Source organism: Bubalus bubalis, chromosome 1, assembly GCF_019923935.1.
Source record: "Bubalus bubalis isolate 160015118507 breed Murrah chromosome 1, NDDB_SH_1, whole genome shotgun sequence".
Classification (NCBI taxonomy): Eukaryota; Metazoa; Chordata; class Mammalia; order Artiodactyla; family Bovidae; genus Bubalus; species Bubalus bubalis.
Window position 1 is genome coordinate 83,544,966 of NC_059157.1, and position 17,354 is coordinate 83,562,319.

The 17,354-nt window shown below is 38.5% G+C and overlaps 1 protein-coding gene across 1 annotated transcript in view; it reads right to left on the reverse strand.

Annotated features, from left to right (window-relative positions):
- Positions 1 to 8,721: 8,721 nt before the first annotated feature.
- Positions 8,722 to 17,354, reverse strand: part of PROS1 (protein S) — a 61,798-nt gene continuing 53,165 nt past the window's right edge. Inside the window, exons 13-15 of the mRNA XM_006063932.4 lie at positions 16,864 to 17,012; positions 13,620 to 13,845; positions 8,722 to 9,203 (exon numbers count right to left, since the gene is read on the reverse strand). Of these exons, the coding sequence (XP_006063994.1) occupies positions 9,043 to 9,203; positions 13,620 to 13,845; positions 16,864 to 17,012 (536 nt within the window). The 3' untranslated portion in view covers positions 8,722 to 9,042. The remainder of the gene's footprint in view (positions 9,204 to 13,619; positions 13,846 to 16,863; positions 17,013 to 17,354) is intronic.

The following is a 17,354-nucleotide window of genomic DNA, read 5'->3' on the forward strand; positions in this document are numbered from 1 at the left end:
GATAACTGTTCATATCTACATGTCAAAATTTTTGAAATCTGATTGTTGGGTTCCATTAAGTTTTTTTTTAAATGACAGTTTTGACATAAATGTAGTCCAGTTCATCTAGAAATCCATGTAGTTATATCCATGCAAGAGTACTTGTTTATATTCCAAACTTCTGGTATAACCAAATTGAACAATAAAATCAGAAAATGTGATAATTTGCAAAAGAACTACGTAAGTTTTACCAAAACTCTCTAAACTCATATAAATTCAAGAGAAAATTGGATGTTTCAATCCAAAAGGGGTTGTTTTTAGAACATTTTTAAGAGCCATAACAAGCACAGCATGAAACTTGTAGAAGAGTTTGCCTCAGCAGACCCACTGCCAAAGCAATATTTTCCTAATAATGGAAGAAGATTTAGAAAAAGAGTTATCTGCCAGTGTGTGTTTTCTGCCAAAAATGTGGTTTGTTTTAGAACCATACAAATTTTCAGGCTTTTATTTTCTGTATGAAAAGTACACTTAAAGTGAGTTCTTTTATACTTCCATTATTTTTCAAAAGGTATAAAAAGTATATTACATATTAGAATAAGTTACTTTTCCTATAGTAGAAGAGGGACTTTTTTGGTATGTTGTTAATAAAATCTTTTTTATCAAAAACATGGCAAAATAAGTCACATTTTAAAAATGGGTTGTACAATATAGCTTTTACTAAATGACTAAAATAAGAACACTCCTGAGAAATAGCAGGTGATTTTATTTCCTGGTGGGTATGTACAAGGGGTTACCAGGACCTCTTCTTTGAGGTGGCCTCGACTCTCATGCCCATCCCACCCACCGCGCTTCCTGGGAGATGCATATCTCTGTGAGGCACCTTAGAATCACCTACAGAGTCAAAACTCTCTGTTGCCCAGATAGCACACCAAACCAGTTAAATGAGAATCCTAACCTGGAGGCTGGAGGGTGGAGCAGGACTGGAAGAGAGGACATGAGTGGTCAGTGTGGTTAAAGGTCCACAGGTAGACACAAGAATGGACTTGTGGACACTGCCAGGGAAGGAGAGGGTGGGATGAATTGAGAGTAGCCTTGACAGATACACACTACCATGAGCAAAAGAAATAGCTAGTGAGAAGCCGCTGTAAAGCATAGGGAGCTCAGTTCGGTGCTCCTAGATTACCTAAAGGGGTGGGATCGGGGGGTGGGGTGGGAGGGAGGGAAGTTCAAGAGGGCGAGGATATGCATATACTTACAGCTGAGTCACACTGCTGTATAGCAGAAACTAACAGAACATTGTAAAGCAATTATACTCCAATTAAATATTTTTTAAAATAAAATAAAGGTTCACAGGTGATTTTACTATGCAGCCGGCTTGAGAATCACTAGCTTAATGTTCGGAGCAGGCAATGGCACCCCACTCCAGTACTCTTGCTGGAAAATCCCATGGACGGAGGAGCCTGGTAGGCTGCAGTCCTTGGGGTCGCTAAGAGTCAACACGACTGAGCGACTTCACTTTCACTTTTCACTTTCATGCATTGGAGAAGGAAATGGCAGCCCACTCCAGTGTTCTTGCCTGGAGAATCCCAGGGACGGGGGAGCCTGGTGGGCTGCCGTCTATGGGGTCGCACAGAGTCAGACACGACTGAAGTGACTTAGCAGCAGCAAAAGTTTAATGTAAGCCCACTTTACCTTCACACCGTTGTTGACTGTATATTTAGCACTTAACCCAGGCTTTCTCTGTGCTTGGCTCATCTTCCTTTGTGTTACCCAATTATTTTTCTCTAAATTTACCTGGTCTTTTCTCTTTTTTTTTTTTCTTCTTCTTTCCTTTTGTTCTCCCTAACCTTTTCTTCTTTCACCTTTTCTTTTAAATTTCTTCATCATCTCTCTTTTTAATCTCTCTGTAGATCTCAACTTATCATTACCTACTTTGATCTGTGTTTACAGGGAAGAAGATATTTCTTTTTGTATTTTTCCCTGTCTACCTTATCCTCTTCACCCACTATCTTTTTGTACTCTTTGCTTCATCTCTTTCCTCTCCTTTATTTTTTATCTTGTATCTTATCAAATGTTTCACCGAATCTCTGCTTTCGTTTCCTTTGTACCTTCTCTCATTTTCTTTGTTGTCTTGTTCTCCCCTACTTGTTTTGTTCACATACACACCCCTGTTCCTCTCTATCCTTTTCTCCTGTTCCTATTTTTCTCATTTTTGTTTTTGCTTTATATCTGTGTGCACATGCTTGCATGCATGTGTGTGAGTGTGTGTGTGTTTAAGTGTGTATGTACACATTCACATGCACATGGGAGAAATAAGAATGGGGAAGAAGGTGCATGAGGTTACAGTGGTACTCAGAGGCTGGACTTACGGCTTGTTACTCTGGTTATCCATGGTAATCCTGATTTAGTTGCCAGGGATGGGGCCAGGGAATCTAATAAGCATTTTTGGGTTTGAGATCCACTGGTTTAAAGATGAAAGTCCTTGAAAGCTTAGGATTAAATATATGTACTTCTAGCAATGATTGACAGGAAAAATCTTTTGGGTGTTGAGGATGATAGTGAAACAAGATCTCTGTGAGACATCATGTGAAAACATTGCGGGGAATAGGACTTGGAGGCAGAGCAACTAATGAAAAGTTCTATTTTACTGGGCCTAATTCAAAATAGCACCTCACTAGTTTTCCATTTCAAATCCATTTCTGCCTCCTCATAACCCTCTGCAAATGTTTATTTCTCTGGTGCAGCTCTTACCAATCTTGGGCTCATATTTGAATTACTTCTCCATTTGTCTGGTATCCCCTAAACTGTAAATATATTGACAACAGGAGTAGGGCACTTTCTCCACTTTTTCCTAGGACAGTATCCAGCCTAGAGTTCTAATTACCGTAATTCCTTGGTATCTGAGGAAGACCTGTTCCAAAAGCTCCCTACAGATATCAAAATCCACGGATGCTCAAGTCCCTTATATAAAGTAACATCGTATTTGCTCACATCCTCCCGTATACTTTAAATAACTTCCAGACTACTTATATTTAGATTAGTGCAAAAGTAGTTACGGTTTTACATTTTTTAACTTTACCATTTATACTTTTACCATTTATATGTTATATATCATTTTAATGTGCATTTCTCGCTTTATATTCTTTTTGCTATGACGTGTTATTTGCTGTTTATATATATTTTAGACTATAGAAATTATGTTAGACAAAAAGCAAATTCAAGTGATTTTTTGTTCAAGTTCAAAATGTGTCATAAAGCAGCAGAGATAACTTGCAACATCAGCAATGCATTTAGCCCAGGAGCTGCTAATGAACATACGGTGCAGTGGTGGTTCCAGATGTTTCCCAAAGGAGATGAGAACCTTGAAGATGAGGAGTGCAGTGGCCAGCCATCAGAAGTTGACAATGACCAACTGAGAGTAATCATTGAAGCCAATCCCCTTAAAACTACACAAGAAGTTGCTGAAGAATTCAACATTGAACATTCTACGGTCCTTTGCCATCTGAAGAAATTGGAAAGGTGGAAAAGCTCGATAAGTGGATGCCTCATGAACGTCCACAAATCAAAAAAATTGTCATTTTGAAGGGTCGTCTTCTCTTTCTGTACGCAACAACAAACCATTTTTTGTGAAAAGAAAAGTGGATTTTATATGACAATTGGTGATGACCAGCTCAGTGGCTGGACAAAGAAAAAGCTCCAAAGCACTTCCCAAAGCCAAACTTGCACCAAAAAAAAGTCATGATCTGTGTTGGTGGTATGCTGCCCGTCTGATCCACTACAACTTTCTGAATCCCAGAGAAATCATTACATCTGACAAGTATGCTCGGCAAATTGACGAGGTGTACAGAAAACTGTAACGTCTGCAGCCTGTGTTGGTTAACAGAAAGGGCCCAATGCTTCTCCATGACAATGCCCGACTGCATGTTGCACAATCAATGCTTCAGAAGTTGAACGAATTTTGCCCAACTGCCATATTCACCCAACCTCTCACCAAATGACAACCTCTCACTTCTTCAAGCATCTCAACAACTTCTTGCAGGGAAAAGGCTTCCACAACCAGCAGGAGGCAGAAAATGCTTTCCAAGAGTTCATCAAATCTGAAGCATGGATTTTTACGCTACAGGAATAAACAAACTTATTTCTCTTTGGCAAACATGTGTTGATTGAAATGGTTCCTATTTTGACTAATAAAGATGTGTGTGAGCCTAGTTATAATGATTGAAAATTCACAGTCTGAAACCGCAGTTACTTTTATACCAACCTAATAGTACCTGATACAATATAAATACTATGTAAATAGTTACCCAGTGTGTGGCAAATTCAAGTTTTGCTTTTGGGAGCTTTCTGGAATAAGTTTTTTTCCCAAATATTTTCCATCCATGGCTGATTGAATCTGCCTATGCAGAACCTACAGAGGGTCCACTGTAGGTCAGTTTTCAGAGTCATCATCAGCATTTGTTTAGCTGAATTAAATAACATACATTTGTCTTAAAACCGTTAAGCTGATATTATTACCAAGACTCTACTGACACAGCAGGTTATATGTACAGTTAGAGACAAAATTTTTTCACTTCAACAATATAACATTCACTATATAACAATATAATATTTCTCTACCTAGTTATTTACTAACATATATTATGATGGGATAACTAGTTAAGAATATCGGTGAAATACAAACTTTTGAATTTGGCTGTAGACTCTTGAGTCAGACATCCTGGGTTTGAATCTCAGCTTGCCAACCTGCTACATATATAAAGAAGTCTGAGACTGCCTGTTTTTCAGAACAGCCAGCTCTTAGTTTCTTTGGCTATCTTATACATGCCAAGTTGGCTCAGGAAGATCCTCTCACCTCTGAAGGCTCCAGCCTCAGCTCCAGTGTCCAAAATGCTTTGTTTAAAGTTTTATACTCATTGCATTTTATTTATTTTATATTTATTGTTTATATTTAAATAAGTAAGGTGTTTATTTTTGTGAACCACAGATAATAATGTTAGATACTTCCTACATCAGCTCTATCCCCATCTTCCTTTTCTTCAAATCAGTTTAGAGAAATAATCAGTTAAACAAGTGGTTCTCCCACCTAGAGACAAGTTACAGAATGAGACTTCAGACTCCACCATTTAAAACTTGATCAAGAAAGATGATTTCTCACTAGTAAAGTTCAAACTTTGTCACATTATTCTCTCACAGAATTAGGATTCTTTTTGGAAAGGGCTTCTTGTGGGAAGTAGGTCAGCGAAGACTGAGTCAGTAAGTTCTCTGGATGCTGTTCTTACCTACAAGGTAATTGCAGGTCCAAAGTACTGACGAAGTAGTAGACTGTGGCTCGGGAAATGTCTCCCAGCCTCTATGCCCTGCTACTTGTTTCAAACTGCTCTAAACTCAGTTCCCCTCTATTTCTGATCCTCTTCGCTTCACATACCTTGATTCAATAATTGGTTTTGATAATCTGGCCTCATAGGATGCTGTTCCATGTAGTTGCTCCTCACCTTCACACTCTGTAAACATGACTGCAAGATAACCATGGGCTGAGCTGGACCCAAGCCCACCACTGGATGAACCTCTGACCAATGCCTCTCCTGCAGGAGAAGAACTAATTTTCAAATATAAGTTCTCTGCGAAAGCTAGAAGCCTGCTACGGCAAGTAACCCATGTGCAAGATCACTGTCAAACCAGTTTTATTTGTAAGAAACAAACTACTCCTATATAGGAATAATGATTCAGTTTCATTGCTTCAATTCCTGAGACAGTCTAAAAGGACTGCTCAAGGAACACGAGTTTGAGGCCTACCATGGGCCTGGTGGCTCAGGCAGTAAAGAATCTGCCTGCAATGCAGGAGATCCAGGTTCAGTCCCTGGGTTGGAGAAGGGGATGGCTATCCACTCCAGTACTCTTGCCTGGAGAATCCCATGGACAGAGGAACCTGGTGGGCTACAGTCCATGAGGTTGCAAAGAGCTGGATTACAACTGAGAGATGAACACTTTAACTTTCATGGGCCTATTGAGTACCGTCACTTTCTATTCAGTTGAAATTAACTCTTTAGACATTTTACCATCTTCAGTTTCACGTGCACAGACTAGGTGCTTGATGAATGTTTGCTGATTAACAAATTAGATTTTTACAACACTTGTCCTTGGAGTTTCCAGAGTCCCTGTCTTCTCCCAAGCTCATACTATCAGTAACAATATCAAGACATCTGAAGGAAATTATTTTAAATAATAGTCTTCTTCTACACTGACCATAGAGATTAAAGGTCTAAGGGATTTCTAAAAGAAATAAAGGCAATTATTAAACACACTTTTGAAAACAGTCCTCTGTCCAGCAATAGCACCACTTCCAGAATGAAAAATAAAAAATCTGAAATACGTTATAAAAGTCACATATGAGATTTGAATTACACATATGAGACTGAGACTTGAATTACAATTTCCAACAGGAGAAAAAGGTGAATAACTCTATTCTCACAAATTAACCATTATTTCACTGATATACAATCCATCTCTGCAAATGGTAAGGTGTATGGGACTCTGTAATGACCCTGTCACTTAGATTTTCTCATGATACACAGCTCAAAAAGCACCAAATATCCTATTTGTCCTTCATGAAACCACTGTTCTCTACCACTCTTTAAGAGTCTGTGTATCCTGGTAAAGATCAAGATCAAAGATCTAGACCCTTTCTCTTTCTAAGCCATTGTTTAAGTGCATCTCAAAGATAGATATTGTTTATAAATGAGTATCTGGAACCTCTGTGAAGATCACTGCATGTTGGAAAGTTTCTGTTTTTCGTGGGAAAAGTGAAATTGACCCCCATAGCTACCCTTGTTTCTGGGCATGATTAAATGAGAATTAGAGAACTCCTTCTGAAAGAAAATTCATTTTTTCCTTCCTTCTTTTTTAAGAATTTCCATTTACTTCCAGTTTTACTACTTCCTTACTTATTTACACCACTGTAATTATCAATAGTTGCTCACTGCAATTCACCATCCACTATGCATGGTGGTAGCCAGGGGAGAAATTACATCCAGTAAAATGATCTAGCACAATTTCTGGTATGTGTCAAACACTCAGCATGTTACTTTTGCTTCTCTTTCCTTTCTGAGCTCCAGTCCACAACTCAACCATAACTACTAATCAAATATTACAGCTTCATTTGTCCATCTTAAAGAACTACTGTACTGCATGAGAGTTACATGAATATTATGTAATTTTATGTTCTCTTCAAAGATTTGATAGAATATAGATATTATTAATATAAAATTTCAAAATAGCACCAGTTAATTACGTCTTACATAATGTAAAATGTCTATAGTGGAAAAAAGTTTACTTTCTAAAACTGTCAGTGAAACACCTAATACATACCCAATGTGAATGGTAGGTTTGAGAAGAATAAAACTGCCACTTGAAATGCATTAACAGTAAATATATAAATCTTACCTCCTTACTTTAAAGCTAGGATATTAGACAGACACAGTATAAACTGTGTCCCTCTGTGGTTTATCCTTTCATTAAAATTTGTTCTAGTTTTCATAGCTCCTTTTATTCTTCAACAATCACATTCTGGGATTGTACTCTGGTAATTAAGGTTTGATTCAGGGAAAACCAGAAACATGTTTCATATTATTCATTCTCTCATTTGTTCTTTCCATCATTAGGTTCTGCCTTTCCTCATCTACACTTGTGTGACTCACACAGCCAGATTTAAGGAATGTACCCACGCCAGGTTTCTACACCCATTCCAACACAATATATTAGCCTCATAAAATCCAGTCACTAACCAGCAAAATTCATGTGCTGCTCTTATGAAAATTTGTTCCACTCATTATGTAATTCAGTAATAGCCCACTCATTATCTAATTCAAATGTGAAAACAGGTGAAAGAAAGATGAAGTCAAAGCTGGTTTCCCTGACGGACTGTTTTGGAATAAAGCTTTAAGGCCTTCCACTCAATTCACACTTAACAATTCACACTTAACTCTTCTGCTTTCATTACGAAAAAATGAAAACAAAGTATCTCCTCTGATCAACAGTGTCAGCAGCAAAACCCATTAACAGTTCCTGGGATATAAAAACAGAATCTGGGTAATAAAATAAAGTCTAACCTTTTTCTTTTCCTTTGTGCTTAAGTTTCACTTGTGCCCGTTTCACTTGTTCACAAGGGACTGCTTAGAGGGGGCACATACAGCAGCCTCATACATGGCCCTTCAGATCAGAGTTCCTCCTGTGAGCTGGCTGTGCCAGCACCTCAGGTAAGGCGCCTGTGCGCAGAAACACCAAGCAGGACCCTCAATTCAAGACGGCGGAGGTGGTGGGCCCTGTGCAGAGACGCTCCGCTCCACACTGTGTTCTGGAGCATGAGCAGCAAAGCTGTCTGCTCTGCCAGAACTCCACCCCCTCCCACCGCATCCTACCCTCCTCCCACTTTACAAAGGAGATCCCTGTAAGGCAGCCCAGCCCACAGCCTGTCAGAAGACCGTGTACTCTAGAGCTGGAACTCCCACCTCTCATTCTCTGATCCAAGGATAACTTTCCTTTGCTTCTGAAGAACCAAACTCAGTCTCCTATTGGTTCGAGTTACACCAGGCAGAAGGTCCCTTATTTGAAGACTGACTTGGGAGGACTGGTAACAATGGAATTTAGTCACACGGACTTTTGTTTGGATTCTAACAAAGGTTTAACTTCCTTGACTCCTCCCCCCGCCCACCCCCCCCACAAACAAAACAGATATTTAAACCATAGTTCATGATGATAAAATTAAACTTTACTTTTACAAACATAAAAAAAGAAGAAATGTCATTTGTCACAAAAAATTCAAATTAAAATTTTTTATAGGTTTCATTAATGTCTAGACAGCAACAGAGGTAAGAATATTTTTAATATGATTCATATCACAAGAGAATCTTGTTTTCTTGAAAAAGGACCTTTTTAAAATTCCAGGAAGGTTAAAGTACCACAAAATAATCAAGATATGCACATTGTAGGTAAAACACTTCAGCTATTATTGAAACATAAGTATAATTACACACAGGAAAAAGGTATTATCAGCAGAGAAAAAATGCCTTAAGTATGCTTTGTCTTCTGCCAAACTGATGGACACGAGTGAGCTCTAATATCATTATGTTTAGAAATGGCTTCATCCAAATCCAACTGTACACCATTAATGTTCACTTCCATACAGCCTTGATAAAAGGCATTCACTGGTGTGGCACTGAATGGAACATCTGTTAAAACAGAATATTAAAATATTAGCCCAAGACTTTTAGCATCTTACATGCTTATAGTTAGAGGAATTATTCAGACTGCTCATTTTCAATTAAATTCTAATCCTAAAGGAAAAGTCAATAATGTAATTCTGTTCAATAAGTTCATATTAGGTGACTTCTGTGTTATAAGGTGTTGTGTTTGGTACTGAATTCAGCAGAGCTTGTGTTCCTCTGATTTTGTAAAAGTTCCAGCCAAACCTCAGATAAATAAACATGCTTTAGAAAGAGTAGAAAATAGCATATTCTTACTTGTGGTGTTCTATTTTATTTTCTCCTTAAATCTGAGCAATAGGTTAAGCATTATTAAGACTTTTTTTCAACTCAAAATTATAGCTATTTGGAAATCTTTTTTAAAATGCCATGATAAATATGTCTGTTTTATAATTGCTGGAATATAAGTAGATTTCTGTATTTTCCAAAGAAATAGTGTCTTGCTGAGCATACAGTAGCAGGTCATAATAGGGAATTCACTGTCATGTAATGTTTGGTGTTCGGAAAAATAACAGTTTTAATAATACTTCAGTGAACAGGGCGCAAGGCTTTCCTATACTTTACTCTCCTTATCAAACTCAATATTTAGGCAACATCCTTGGATTCCTGAGAACTATGGTTCATCTTCAAAACAGCCATCTCTCTACTTGCTTCCTCTTTTCTTGGCATCTCATCTCCATAAATTTTAATTCCTAATGGATATTTTTCAGCTCTTATTCTTCCTCCTCAGTACCTTATACAAATATATACTATATACTTATATATATATATACTTCAAATTTCCCACTTCTAACTTGCCAATGTAGTGAATGAATCCATACTTTTCTATGGGCTCATCATTTGTTAAGAAATGGTTTCAAGTCTGGCTGACTAGCATAGGCTATACCATTGTTATAAATATGCCTGGAATCATCTATTTCACCTGATTTTTAATTCATAATATGTGACTTAACATGTCTCTTTTGCATATCAATTAAGAAATTTTCCATTCCCTAGTTCACACTCTTCAGTTCAGTTCAGTTGCTCAGTCGTATCCTACTCTTTGCGACCCCATGAACTGCAGCATGCCAGGCCTCCCTGTCCATCACCAACTCCCAGAGTTCACCCAAACCCATGTCACTGAGTCGGTGATACCATCGAACCATCTCATCCTCTGTCATCCCCTTCTCCTCCTGCCCCCAATCCCTCCCAGCATCAGGGTCTTTTCCAATGGGTCAGCTCTTCGCATCAGGTAGCCAAAGTATTGGAGTTTCAGCTTCAACATCAGTCCTTCCAATGAACACTCAGGACTGATCTCCTTTAGGATGGACTGGTTGGATCTCCTTGCACTCCAAGAGACTCTCAAGAGTCTTCTTCAACACCACAGTTCAAAAGCATCAATTCTTCGGCACTCAGCTTTCTTTATAGTCCAACTCTCACATTCATACATGACTACTGGAAAAACCATAGCCTTGACTAGATGGACCTCTGTTGGCAAAGTAATGCCTCTGCTTTTTAATATGCTGTCTAGGTTGGTCATAACTTTCCTTCCAAGGAGTAAGCCTTTAATTTCATGGCTGCAGTCACTATCTGCAGTGATTTTGGAGCCCACAAAAATAAAGTCAGCCACTGTTTCCCCATCTATTTGCCATGAAGTGATGGGACCAGATGCCATGATCTTCGTTTTCTGAATGCTGAGCTTTAAGCCAACTTTTTCACTCTCCTCTTTCACTTTCATCAAGAGGCTCTTTAGCTCTTCTTCACTTTCAGCCATAAGGGTGGTGTCATCTGCATATCTGACGTTATTGATATTTCTCCCAGCAATCTTGATTCCAGCTTGTGCTTCTTCCAGCCCAGCATTTCTCATGATGTACTCTGCATATAAGTTAAATAAGCAGGGTGACAATATACAGCCTTGATGTACTCCTTTTCCTATTTGGGACCAATCTGTTGTTCCATGTCCAGTTCTAACTGTTGCTTCCTGACCTGGATACAGGTTTCTCAAGAGGCAGGTCAGGTGGTCTGGTATTCCCATCTCTTTCAGAATTTTCCACAGTTTATTGTGATCCACACAGTCAAAGGCTTTGGCATAGGCAATAAAGCAGAAATAGATGTTTTTCTGGAGCTCTCTTGCTTTTTCGTTCACACTCTTAATGTCTCAATTTCAACTTTTCCTCAATTTTTCCTCATGCTTTCTAAACACATCTTGCTTAAAAGTAGTCCTCAGTGCTGTTGACAAAGTCCTGGAATCACAGAAATTCTGACATTTTTAGTTCTTCTGAACTCTTTCATTGTTTGTTTGATTTCTTAAAATTACATTCAACTAATTTGTGAATGAGGTAGTAGGTGGATTTCAATGTATTTAAAATTTATTCATTTGAACCATAATTATACTTCCTAATAATTAACCACATTAATGTAACTATGCATGTATACCTATCAATGGATATATCTATCTAACAGATCTATTTATAACTTTTATAACCTATTTACTATATCTTTTATATATATATGTATCTTGGCCGTGCCACTTGGCTTGGCAATTTCAGTTCCCCTGCCAGGGATTAACCTGGGCCACTGCAACGAAAGGGCTTTCCTGGTGGATCAGTGGTAAAGAATGTGCCTGCCAATGCAGGAGATGTGGGTTCGATCCCTGGTAAGGCTACCTAAGATCCCCTGGGGAAGGAAACGGTAAGCCACTCCAGTAGTCTTGTCTGGGGAATTCCATGGACAGAGGAGCCTGGCGGGTTACAGTCCATGGGGTTCCAAAGAGTCAGACAAGACTGAAGCCCCTTAGCATGCAGGCACGTGCAACCATGAAAGCACCAAATCCTAACCGCTGGACCACCAGGGGATTCTGCTCCAGTCTATTTACTTATATTCCCCCAAAACCTAGAGAAAACTTCCATACATGGGAAATGAACACACTGAGCAGTTCAAGTATTTTAAAGATCAGTAGAAGTTCAGACACCAAACTATTCAAAAATGTTTCTAAAAAACTTTCTGCCTCAATTTTTTTGTCATTTAAAGTACAATGTTGATGCCAATGTCGTATTTTCCCATATTAACCGCTTTTCCTCCAGTTTTCCCTATCTTGGTAAATGGAATCTTCACCTATGCAACTGCTCATGCCAAATACCTAAGAGATTCTTTCAATCATTAATTTCTATTAGCTTTGCTTCTCACATATATCTCCAACCTATTCACTGTATACTACCTCCACTAACATCACCCTAGTCCAATAGCTTCCTCAGCTTCCTCAAGTGCAAAATGGAGACAACAAAAGTACTTTCCTCATAGGACTACTTTAAATATTAAATGATGCACTTGAAGCACTCTGAACAGCGCCCAGACTGTTTGTTATGCAGCATTTGAGGCAGTATAGTTGTCAACACTGTTATTGCAACTGCTTCTTCATCTGAACTGCTTCATTAGCCCCCAACTCATCTCATCCACTTATATCTCCCCCACGATCTATCATCATGCAGGGGAACTTTTTTGAACTGCATCATTGATATACCACTTCCTTGTCTAAAATCTTTTAATGATTCTTACGGCTCCAATAAGACACAGAACTCTGAACCAGGTCTATAATAATCCCACCCACCACCCATTTCACAGCCTCCTCCTGCACGACCATCCCCCTTGCTCAATGTGCTCTCATGGTACTGATCTATACATTCCTCAAGCATGTCAACCCCTTTCCATTCTGCCATGGACAGTTTGCATACTAGCTCCAATCTCCACCCTCATTACCTGGTAAACTTCATTTAATCCTTCAAATATCAGAGTTGTATCTTATTCTCTTCCTCAGAGAGCTTGTTCCTGGCCCCCACAACCAGATCAAGGCCTCATTTTTTCAGGCTGTAAAAGCAACCCCAACTTTTCCTTCATAGAAGTTATGAAAATTTTAATTTTTTTAATATTTTCATAATCAGTTGTTTAATATATGCCTCTGTCACTAGATGGTAAAGGTCTTAACAGCAGAGATTGTATCCATTTGTTTCTTGATGTGTCTCTATTGCCTGAGACATAGGGTTTTAATAAATATTGGGTGAGTGATGGTTGAACTGAAGAATAAATATTAAACTCAGAAGACAACTGTGAGTATAAAATAAAAATGGCAAATCATTTCTGGCTAGGATAGTCAGATGCATCAAAACTTTGTTAGTTTCAGTTTACCATTAAAAAAATTAAATAAAAATGACCAATAAAGTGTTCATGAAAGCTCCCAGGAAAAGGATAATGGTTACTGGAATTTTCTCTTCCCTTCTGGTGCCCCTTTACTACAATTACATATGCTCTATATATACAGATGCGGTTTTACTAAAATTGTGTATTTAAAATACTATCAATTTCATTGAAAATACACTTTTTAAAACTGAAGACAAAGTGAGAAGATACCTGGAAGGCCACCCAGGTAAGTGATCACTGTTCCTTTCATTGCTTCATCCAAGATGGCAAATTGTCTTTGAAAGTCTTCAGAGTGGAAGCTATCCTTTCTAAGTTGAGTCGATAGTTCCAAATTGTTTCTGTTGACTCTGACTTCCAGAAAGGTTTGCTGATCAGAACACAGACTTATGGCCTCTATCCGAGCTATTACCATACTTTCAACAGATACCAGGATATCCTGAAGAACAAAGACTCGTTATAAACAAATACTAACAGTAATGCCAAATAAAAGAGACTGTGGTTTTTAAAATTCAAAAAACTGAATTTCAATGAGGTGAGGAAAATATGATAGAGCCTTCAAGTTTAAATGAAAAAACTTCTATTATCATAATCATTATTTTTGAATATGCATTAGTTTTACAAACTCCAGGTTTAGCTAAGATGTGAATGAATGTACAGCAGGTTCTGAAAATTCAAGAAACCAATGGGAACTTAAGTAGTATCTTAAGCAATAAACTTCTTTTTATGAGCCTTCCCAATTTTTAAACTTACATATGGAAAAGGAAGGAGTTGAATTATTCTTTGTTGGGAAAAAGACTTAGAAAACTTAAAGTGCTTTATAGTAAGCACATCCAGCAAGACTGAAAGGTTTATTTGTGCCACACAAGAAATCCTGCAGACTTGGGACAAAATGAGTGAAGTCTCTGAGAAAGAAAAACCAGGACTGTAAGTTACAGAGTATTTATCAGAGGTTGTCAAATATATATCAGATCAGATCAGATCAGTCGCTCAGTCGTGTCTGACTCTTTGCGACCCCATGAATCGCAGCACGCCAGGCCTCCCTGTCCATCACCAACTCCCGGAGTTCACTCAGACTCACGTCCATCGAGTCAGCGATGCCATCCAGCCATCTCATCCTCTGTTGTCCCCTTCTCCTCCTGCCCCCAATCCCTCCCAGCATCAGAGTCTTTTCCAATGAGTCAACTCTTCACATGAGGTGGCCAAAGTACTGGAGTTTCAGCTTTAGCATCATTCCTTCCAGAGAAATCCCAGGGCTGATCTCCTTCAGAATGGACTGGTTGGATCTCCTTGCAGTCCAAGGGACTCTCAAGAGTCTTCTCCAACACCACAGTTCAAAAGCATCAATTCTTCAGCACTCAGCCTTCTTCACAGTCCAACTCTTACATCCATACATGATCACAGGAAAAACCATAGCCTTGACTAGACGAACCTTTGTTGGCAAAGTAATGTCTCTGCTTTTGAATATGCTATCTAGGTTGGTCATAACTTTCCTTCCAAGGAGTAAGCATCTTTTAATTTCATGGCTGCAGTCACCATCTGTAGTGATTTTGGAGCCCAGAAAAATAAAGTCTGACACTGTTTCCACTGTTTCCCCATCTATTTCCCATGAAGTGGTGGGACCGGATGCCATGATCTTCGTTTTCTGAATGTTGAGCTTTAAGCCAACTTTTTCACTCTCCACTTTCACTTTCATCAAGAGGCTTTTTAGTTCCTCTTCACTTTCTGCCATAAGGGTGGTGTCATCTGCATATCTGAGGTTATTGATATTTCTCCCGGCAATCTTGATTCCAGTTTGTGTTTCTTCCAGTCCAGCATTTCTCATGATGTACTCTGCATATAAGTTAAATAAACAGGGTGACAATATACAGCCTTGACGAACTCCTTTTCCTATTTGGAACCAGTCTGTTGTTCCATGTCCAGTTCTAACTGTTGCTTGCTGACCTGCATACAGATTTCTCAAGAGGCAGGTCAGGTGGTCTGGTATTCCCATCTCTTGAAGAATTTTCCACAGTTTATTGTGATCCACACAGTCAAAGGCTTTGGCATAGTCAATAAAGCAGAAATAGATGTTTTTCTGGAACTCTCTTGCTTTTTCTATGATCCAGTGGATGTTGGCAATTTGATCTCTGGTTCCTCTGCCTTTTCTAAAACCAGCCTGAACATCAGGAAGTTCACGGTTCACATATTGCTGAAGCCTGGCTTGGAGAATTTTGAGCATTATATACATACATATATATGTGTGTTTGTTTATTTATTTACTTTCTGAATGTTTAAACTGCTGATACACTATATTACCCACCTTGCCAAGAGTCATCTATGCAGATAGCTTACTAGCATATAGAGGAAATATAAAAAGGGAGAGAAAATAAAATCAAAACTAAGGAGATGGGTGTTATGATGCTTTCCAGATAGCAGAAAGACAGTCTGAAGTATTTACAGAAACACAGAAAACATAGACAAGATAAAATAAATATCAAGGACACGGCACGTGTTAACCTCCTCTACTATCTGAATGTAGTGTTGAAGGCAGGATTTCCGCTTTGCTTTTAAAAAAAAAACAAATTAGCTGAAACCCACATGTAGCAAGCTCCTGTAGTCAACTGGAGACAACTTAACAGGATTTGTTCAGGTTGCTTACAGTTAACCATCAGAAACTCTCCATAACCATCCCTGAAGTTGCAAACAGCATCTCTTTTTATCACTACAGGCATTATTCAATTATATGTCTCTTTCTAAAAGCCCCAGAGAACATCCAAGTCAACCATGGCACACACAAAAGCTACTTGCTGTAACTTGCTGGAATCCACTGTGGAAGACACAAGGACAGAATCATGAGCCTCTAACAGAAGGCTGAATAATACAGAACTTCTGATAACTCTCATGTTTTCTTTTATCCGAGAGTGTTTCCTGCTCTTCCTTCTAATTTCAAGGCAGAGTTGCCAGTGGGAAGCCAAGCAGACTGGTTTTAGTTTTCCCTAGTCTTTCCTAATTTACTTATGCGAGAAAAGATTAAGAGTACCAGAAAGCACAAAAAATTATAATTAGACACTGAATATATCAGAGTGGATTGCAATCGGACTGACTTCTATTCTGTTAGTACAGATAAATCCCCATGATACTTCAAAGATTCTGAATAAGGGTGGATCTCTATGTACTCAGAGAAGGCGCCAAGCAGCCTTTGTGTGAGTCTGCCTAATCTAAACTATAGATACAATACATAGGTTTTTCCATTCTCCCCTATCCCCTTAACCACTCAGTTCAAACTGTGGAAATAAGCCAGCAAAAAACTAACAATAATGAATATTTATTCAATCTTTAATGACATACCAAATAATTTATGTAAGTTATTTCATTTTCAAAACACCACTTCGAGGTAAACACAGTTTTTCTATTCATGTTACTGATTTTTTAAAAACTAAAAAATAAGGATCGTAAAGGTTCAGAGTAAAGTTACCTGAAGCTTTTCAGTGGCGGAATCCACCAAGGACAAGGCAAAGGGCACTGTGTTATCGGAAACCAAGGCCAACATAACACCGGTGCCCGCTGATGGGCGAATATTCAAGGACACATTGATTTGCCAAGCCTCAGGATTGGATTCATTCTCTGTTTAAACAATGAAACAGAAGCAGGATCAATGTACTCCTAAGTGCACCAGAGGAATTAATCTTATTAATATTCAAAGCCATCTTTGAGTGATATTAAAGAATTTAGTTCTTTCCCAATGATCTATATAACCTAGGCAAAACAGAGCAAAAGAAAACAGTTTTTAATAGAGGCAAGAAACACACAGATGGAACGTCATCCTTTAGTTCTTCCTTAACTGAATTGTGGTGTTTAGAATTATTATGAATTTTCCAGTTGCTCTTTAACAGCTCTCCCTTCTGTCTTACATACTCTCCAATGCTCAAATCTCAGAGTGGTTGTATTATAAAATACAAGAAAGTT